The sequence below is a fragment of the Mus pahari genome, chromosome 11 (genome assembly GCF_900095145.1).
Source record: "Mus pahari chromosome 11, PAHARI_EIJ_v1.1, whole genome shotgun sequence".
Classification (NCBI taxonomy): Eukaryota; Metazoa; Chordata; class Mammalia; order Rodentia; family Muridae; genus Mus; species Mus pahari.
In genome coordinates this window covers 58,637,470-58,645,887 of record NC_034600.1, presented here as the reverse complement: position 1 = coordinate 58,645,887, position 8,418 = coordinate 58,637,470, and the positions used below count along the sequence as shown (strand labels likewise).

At 38.8% G+C, this 8,418-nt stretch overlaps 1 protein-coding gene across 3 annotated transcripts in view; it reads right to left on the bottom strand.

Moving 5' to 3' along the window:
• Nucleotides 1-900: 900 nt before the first annotated feature.
• The window catches only part of Zfr (zinc finger RNA binding protein), a 65,057-nt gene continuing 57,539 nt past the window's right edge, over nucleotides 901-8,418 (bottom strand). For all 3 annotated transcript variants that reach the window (XM_029544124.1, XM_029544125.1, XM_021208777.2), the window contains 3 exons: nucleotides 4,187-4,298; nucleotides 3,982-4,079; nucleotides 901-2,466 (listed from right to left, as the gene is read on the bottom strand). In XM_029544124.1, coding sequence (XP_029399984.1) covers nucleotides 2,287-2,466; nucleotides 3,982-4,079; nucleotides 4,187-4,298 — 390 coding nt within the window. In that variant the 3' untranslated portion in view covers nucleotides 901-2,286. The remainder of the gene's footprint in view (nucleotides 2,467-3,981; nucleotides 4,080-4,186; nucleotides 4,299-8,418) is intronic.

Genomic DNA, 8,418 nt, shown 5'->3' with positions numbered 1-8,418 from the left:
AATTTATATGTACATATATTGAACCATTCGTGTTCCACCAGATAAAGCCAACTTGATTATGATCTTTTTCAGTTTTAATTTCAAATTGTAAATATATTGCTGAGAATTTTTACACCTAAACTCATCAGGAAAATTTTTTTCTGTGTATTTGTTTTGAGTGTCACAGAAAGTGAGGGGTACGGCACTTTCCTTTTCTATTTTATGGAAAAGTTAAAAAAAATATTTGTGGTGATGCATTAGGATGAAGAGCTCATATCCTGAGACTAGAACTTTTGTTGGACCTCAAATCTTGAGGTAAAACACTTCCTCTCCTAAAAAATGTATTTAAAAAACTCATAGCAAAAATAATAAAGGCTTGCTGAAGTCACAGATGATGTTAACATTTTGTCTAAGCTCTGCCCCACAGTTACCTGGCAATGGACAGGCTTGCCCCCTCCTCTCTCTCTCTTGCTCTTGTCTTCTTGTTTCCATTGTCCTCTCACTCCTTCCCCTTCTCTCCCCATTCCCTTCCCCCATCTCCACGTGCTCACGGCTGACCTCTACTCCTCTACTCTTTGTCTCTACTACCCTCTCAACTTCCCTTCTCATGCTCCGAATAAACTCTATTCTATACTATACGGTCACGTGGCTGGTCCCTCCCTGCGGAGGCACCCCTTACCCCATACCTTACCATACCTGACTACACATCCACCAAAACATATCCCCTCTCTCCTTATCTTTATATAAACACAACAGATAATATAGACATATCTGCAAAAATGCCAGTCTTGTATTCTTTCATATGGGGAAGGATTCCAACCTTAGAAAAATGAACCAATATGGTGGTGAAACCTAAAAATTTTAGAATTATGTGGTCAACCAACACGTAGTTGTCAGGAGTAACACATATACACATAGTATATATGAATACAGTTTTACTGAATCGAAAGTAGCATATCAAGCAAAAGTTGTCACCGTCAAGCCTACCACATAACACAAGTAAGTCATTACATGAATTTAAGTGTTTATTCTGTATCTCACTGTAGTGCTGTGACAACAAAATAACATCTGTGCACCAGAGCACACACATCACAGTAAGGTGTGACCTCTTATTACACCACTGCCAGGGGATTAGCATTCTGTATAAGACATAAGCATGTAGGATGGCCACACCAAATAATTTTCTTTCTTTTTTCTTAGATAATCTTATTTTTTTTAAATCAGTAATACTTTATCAATCTCACAGTTAATAGACCTATAAATGATCTGGGTGACGGGATGTGGGGATCATTCAACTGTGTTAGACTGTAGAAGCCGCTAGAGTAATTGCACACATCAATAGGGAACTGTCACATAGTCAGGGCTAGTTATTGTTAGTTGCACAATGATAAAGTTCTTTTGAAAACAATAGCCCACTTAGATGTGAAAAATTCCCTTTCCACTTGTACAGAAGAAAAAGTATTCAGAAAGTTATTTTTGGCCTTGCTATGTCAAAAAGTCACCTGTACAAAGATCTACGTGTTAAACCTAAAATTATTACTTTAAATGTCTATTAAAAACAAAAATGTCATGCATTTTATTATCAATTATGCAGAGGCTTTAAAACTGTTGCAAGACCATATAATATATATTAGCTTTTATACTGCTAATGCACAACTAACAGCAAACTTGATTAGATTAACGAATTTGTCTTAATTACACCTTTATATATCACACTAGATAGAGAAATGCCACAAGATCTGCAGAAACACCCATTTCTGAGCACTTACATGGCAGGGTAGCTTTTTATATTGTAATCCTTCACACACAGAATAACAGAGGAAAAATCCTGCAGTTTCACGTTACAAAAAAACGTACTGCTATAAAGTAGTAAGGGATAAAGGATATCATCTATAACACAAAGTAACTTACAGCTAGTGTCAAAGCAAACAAAACTTCTAAATAAAAGTATCAAAATACACAGAGCAACTGAAGCACAAATCCTGCATTAAATACAGTAAAGATTTAATAACACAATGCACTAGTTAATAAAAGACACAAAAAATACAGGGAGTAAGGGCAACCAGTCAATAAAATCAAAATAATGAAAAGGGGGGGGGAGGAACACTATATTCCCCCAGTCAAATTTTTTTCTTTCCATTCATATAATACCTGACACTGTACAATAACTTTTCAATCATAGAAAAACTTGGTTCTTCCATGAAACTCTTTATACTCTTGATAAACTTTTAAAGTAGAGATTATTATGAATGGAAAACAGCCAATAAACCGGCAACTATTGTAACACTGAAGATTTACACAAACTTTTTAAAAGTTATCATAATCCTTTTTGTCTTTCTTCCCCTCAGCTTCAAATCCATCCACTCCATCACTATCCCTTCTTCGTTTCCTGTTGTTGTGGATGTTAAAGCGCTGATTCATTTGTGGTAATGGATCCATTCCCAGAACTTTGTGTATCTGACGGAATGCAAGGAGTCTCAATGCAAACTGCAAATAGAGTTAGAATATAGAATTAATTTAAAGCCAAAACGCTCTAAAATCTGAACTTTATATTTATTCAGTTATTTACTTGTGTGCACATGACTGCCATGGCAGAGTACAAGTTGGAAGTCAGTCTCCCTTTTACCTGCAGAGCTAACTCATTGGCACAGAAGCACATCAATTCTTAATAAGTTTACTCCTCCATGTAACAATATGAAAAAATCCACTGTGATGGAAGAGACAAAATGAATATAGGTTGTTTCACCACCAGTGATTAATCAGAAGGGACATATACTATATCCTGGTAGTCTTTTATTTATATTTTTTGGGGGAGGAGGCTTTTCTGTGTGCTTATTTGATTTCCAAATAATTAAGCTAGAAAATATCAATATTTAAGCAACTTGTTACTGCTACAGAGGGGCCAGGCTCAATTCACCATTCCAGGAAAGCCAGAGCTATAAGGAGAAACCCTGTCTCAAATCTCCCACCCCAAAAGGCAAAATACCGAATTCTTACTCATAACTTTTAATCTGGAGAAATGAGCACACTTCTTTAGGGACTCAATGGCCTTAAAGAGTTTATTCAGTATTTTTAATATATAATCCTTTAACTCTAACCTAAAAGAAAAATAAAAGCCGGGCATGGTGGCGCATGCCTTTAATCCCAGCACTTGGGAGGCAGAGGCAGGCGGATTTCTGAGTTCAAGGCCAGCCTGGTCTACAGAGTGAGTTCCAGGACAGCCAGGGCTATACAGAGGAACCCTGTCTTGAAAACAAAACAAAAAAAGCCCATCTTTTAATGTTAAGAGCACTTCTCAGTCTTTTGATATATGTTTCTTTAAGTCATTTAACCCACATACATATCTAATTTTAATAGAATAATCAGCTATCTGTTGTGCATGTTATGCAAGACGTTCCCCCGAGCTATGTGTGTCTGTGCTCTCTTAAGGACGAGGAAGAAGAGATTAGCTTTGTAAATGTTACCTTGATTAGGTGATTAATGAGGTGTTTAATGTTTTTTTCATGGTATATAAAGACAAACACAAAATTATACAATAATCAGATTCATCCACATAAGTAAATATTTAAAATCTTATCAGTGTATTCTAGTTTAAGGTAAATCTTTTCTGTTTGATTTTAGAGACAGGATTTCATTGTTTAGCCCTGGTGTGCCCTAAACCTACTTGCCTGGATTTGCTGAGCATTGGGATTAAATGAGTGTGCTCCACCATCTCTGGCAAGGTAAATCTTTTTTGTTTTGTTGTTTTGTTTTTTTCCAGACAGGGTTTTTCAGTGTAGCCTTGGCTATTCTGGAACTCAGAAATCCGCCTGCCTCTGCTTCCTGAGTGCTGGGATTAAAGGCCTGTGCCACCACCACCCAGCAGTAAATCTTTTTAATAACCTCTTTAAAGGCTTACTTCCCAAATAAGTATCACAATGACTAGTATGGTTATTACACATAAAGAAGCAATTATAAAACTCCCAGGCCTTAGGGACAGTAATCCAACAAGAATTCAATTACCTGTGCACTGGATGTAATGTCTTCACGCTGTTGGTCAGTCATTGTTGCCAAAGTATCAAAGGGATCCTTTTCACAAGGGTCCAAAAGTCCAGGGCTGCCTATAATTGTAAAGAGATAAAAGTGTTAGCAGCATTATCTACTTGGGAAAGTAGGCCTAGTATTCAATAAAGAAACAAACTTAATTTTATTTAAGAAAAACACTTACCTTTGAGAATAATCCCTGAAGAAATGCACTCAAATACTCTTCGCAGGGCATCTCCAGGGCTTTGAGGACTAGAAGCGCTGCTAATTGCTTTCTCCACCAGTAACTCCATAGCCTAAAATTAAAATATGTCCAACAGTTTAAAAAACCATTTCAAACACCATCAGAATAATAAGGTTTTAAAGATTATGAAGCCCTGATAAATTAAGGTAGCGAGCCAGTCAGTGAGGTGGCTCAGTTGGTAAAGAGCTCTGGGAACCTTCGAGGCAGAAAGAACCGACTACTCTAAGTGGTTCCAATCCCCCCCCACACACAAATGTTAAACAGTAATTTTTATAATATTCAAATTGTATAAAAGCATCAGTTTTGGGGGCTGGTGAGATGGCTCAGTGGGTAAGAGCACCCGACTGCTCTTCCAAAGGTGCAGAGTTCAAATCCCAGCAACCACATGGTGGCTCACNTCACTTTGTAGACCAGGCTGGCCTCGAACTCAGAAATCCACCTGCCTCTGCCTCCCGAGTGCTGGGATTAAAGGCGTGCGCCACCACGCCCGGCAATTCCAGAATTTTTAAAAATCACTGCATGGCTACAAGCAGACATCTCTTCCTCTCTACTTGTTCTTCCAATCCACTTTTATATTCTACAGACTTGCCTACTCCTGACATTAACATAGATTGAACCATTTGAAGGCTATCTTCCATCTAGTACAAAGCTTTGGATTAATTCAGTATAGCTTTTGAAAAAAAATGCTTTTTTATTTATTTTTACTCATGTGTGTATGTATTGTGTGTCTGCCACATGTCTGGAGGTGCCCAACAAGGCCAAAGAAGGTGTTGGAACCCTTTGGAGTTTTGAGTTATAGACAACTGTGAACTGTTAGAGGTGGGTGCTGGGAACTGGATTCAGGTCAGTTAACTGTTAGGTGATCTCTCCACTGGCCATTTAAATTTAAATAGGAATTACAGGGCCTATCAACAACTCAGCAAGGCATGGCATTGCTGTCAAGCCTGACAATCTGAGTTTGATCCCTGGACTCATGGTGAGGATAGAACAGACTCCTGCAAATTGTTCTCTGGCAGACAGACAGACACTCACACTGCTCGGAATACACAAATCAAACACAGGAGTGCAATAAATAGGAGCCCAAAAACAATTCAAAGAAACCAGATAGTCTGCAATTACAATGAAATCCAAAAAATGATTTATAAGTTGAAAAACTTATTTTTAGTTATACAATAAAAATAAAAGATACTGTTATGGTCTGAGAAATGGTTCAGTGGTTAAGAGCACTGATTGCTCTTACAGAAGACCCATGTTTGATTCCCAGTACCCACATGGTGGCTCTCAGCTATTTAACTCCAGTCCAAGGGCTCTGACACCATATTCTGACTACAGTTACCAGGCACATACACATGATGTATACACACATATGGACAGAACATTCATACACATAAAATAGTAAGTCAAAAAACAGAAAGATAAAAGCCAGAGGTAAGACTGTGTCAGACCAATCTTAAGGCATAGAATCAGATCTCTTGCTCCTCCAAAACGTAATACAAAAAAAAAAAAAAAAAAAAAAAAAAGCATCAGTTTTCATGCCTCTCATATCATCTCTTTGGAGGTGAAGTAAAATTATTTAAGCACATGAGTTGGTTGAGAGTCCACTCTGGGCAACATAGTAGTACCATCTTAATAAAACAAAACAAAACAAACAAAACAACCAACCAAACAAAACAACTTGCTAGCCTATGGGATATGGGATAGCAGGATTGTAGAGTTTGAGGTCAGTTTAGTCTATACAGTGAGCTCCAGGACAAACAGAACTACAGAGAAAATTCATCTGAAAAGAAGCTAACAAGTAAACTCAAGGCAGTAGGTTTACATTAAGATTTGTACCTACAAATGAGAAATATCAGGCTAATACCTAAAGAATACTGAATCTAGGAGTTTGAGCAGGCCAACATTCCACTAATATTTTAATTCTGTATTCTTTTTAAATTGAGGATCTCATTTTGTACCCCCAGGCTAACCTAGAACTCACTATACATCTCATGAATGCTTTGATCTCAGCAGGCTTGCTTCAGATTCTTGTGAAGTGGACTACAGGTATGAGTCTTCACGCTAGTCTGTTTCAAATTCTGAAACATGGTCTTACTCAGCAGCCCAAGCCTGACTGAGAATATCCTCATGCTTAGCTTGTTTGAATGCTGACACTACACAGGCCTGAGCTATCCCATCTGACCTGTTTTTTAGTTTGTAAACAATGGGTATCTCAACTTTCATTTAATGCATTATGGGAATTCTATCACCCATAAGAAAAATTAACAACTCCCCCAACCCCAATACTTTCACTGTATTTTATATTTAAGAGACAAAACAAACAAACAAACAAACAAAAAACAACATAAACCAATGACTAAAAGACAAAAGTTAAAAAAAAGCAACCAGTTAAAAAAAGGTTAAAAAACCAGTCTGGCTAGAGATGGCTCAGAGGTTAAGAGCACTGGCTCTCCCAGAGGTCCTGAGTTCAATTCCCAGCAACCACATGGTAGCTTATAACCATGTATGTGATCTGATGCTCTCTTCTGGCCAGCAGATAAGGCACTCATGTACATAAAATAAATGAATAAAATGTCATTCAAAAAGTCTGCTTGCAATACCAAGTAGAAGCCATAAAAATACAACTGCTTGTGGACGTTGTACATCGTGGTGCGGAGCCTAGTGCGCACCACGATGAAATGGTTCAGTGGTTAAGAGCACTGATTGCTCTTACAGAAGACCCATGTTTGATTCCCAGTACCCACATGGTGGCTCTCAGCTATTTAACTCCAGTCCAAGGGCTCTGACACCATATTCTGACTACAGTTACCAGGCACATACACATGATGTATACACACATATGGACAGAACATTCATACACATAAAATAGTAAGTCAAAAAACAGAAAGATAAAAGCCAGAGGTAAGACTGTGTCAGACCAATCTTAAGGCATAGAATCAGATCTCTTGCTCCTCCAAAACGTAATACAAAAAAAAAAAAAAAAAAAAAAAAAAAAAGTAACAATGTACATGCTTCTTACTGTCTTTGAGCAAAAAAATGTAACATCTTGCACCAAACAGGTGCAAGAATAGTAAAGAATAGTAAAAGAACAAATACTCTCCCAGAAATAGTGATTCTGTGTTGGGTCCTCCCTCTAAACAGTGCTGTGCCTCTTGCAGGCACGCTGGGGGTCGCTCCCCAGATCAGCAGGAATGTAGCAGATCAGCCAGAACACAGTGTCCTCGGACCGCCCACTGTCAACGCCCACTCGTCGCCCGGACCAACCACCAATGTCGTCACGCCTACTCGATTGGACCCGCCTTCTGGACACAGCTCCGTGGAGGACCGGACCATTCCGCCATTGGGACATGGACCATTAAGCCATGCAGAGACAATGGGACATTGGGGCACGTGGGAGAGGGTTGGGTTCTCCCGCGTGTAATCAATAAATAGTAATAATTTTTCTTGCAGGTCATCTTATTTCAGGGAGATTAGCTCTGTAGTACGAACCCACCCCAAGGTGTGTTCTACTCACGCAGGCAGGCGTCCGTCTGCGTGCGGGCAGAAACACTACAATTCTGCTCAAGCAGGTCTTCCTTCACTCACCATGTGGAACTTGAGAGTGGGATTGGCAAGTGAACAAAACCTCCAATATTTCACAATAATCTCTAAGTCAGGGGAAGAACTGATTGTGCTGCAGGATATTTTCCTAAAACCCAAGGCCTGTTCTGAGCATCTTCACCTTCCCAGAGTAAGGAGCAGAAAATCTGTCTTTTGGAAACCAGCCTTGGGAGTACAAGGGCACACTTTACCCACATTTAATAACCTAACAATAATATCCTTTCAAGGTGTATTTCTTTCCACAAGCAGTCCATAACGCATTAACTTATAGGGAAAGAAAAAGGAGAGACATTTTTAGAAGGTTCATCAACACGTGACTAATAAAAAATGATAAATAACGTTAGTCTGTCATTTCCAACAACACAGACCAAAAACTACCAGTCATCATTACACTATGTGAAAGTAAGCTGTGTACAAGTACTCTGATCCCATAAACAGAATGTGGCAGAGCCTGGGATCTAAGTGAAGGAAGGGATGGCAAGACGGCTAATGGCCATATCTCTCTCTCTCTCTCTCTCTCTCTCTCTCTCTCTCTCTCTCTCTCTCTCTCTCTCTCTCTTTCTTTTTCTTTCTTT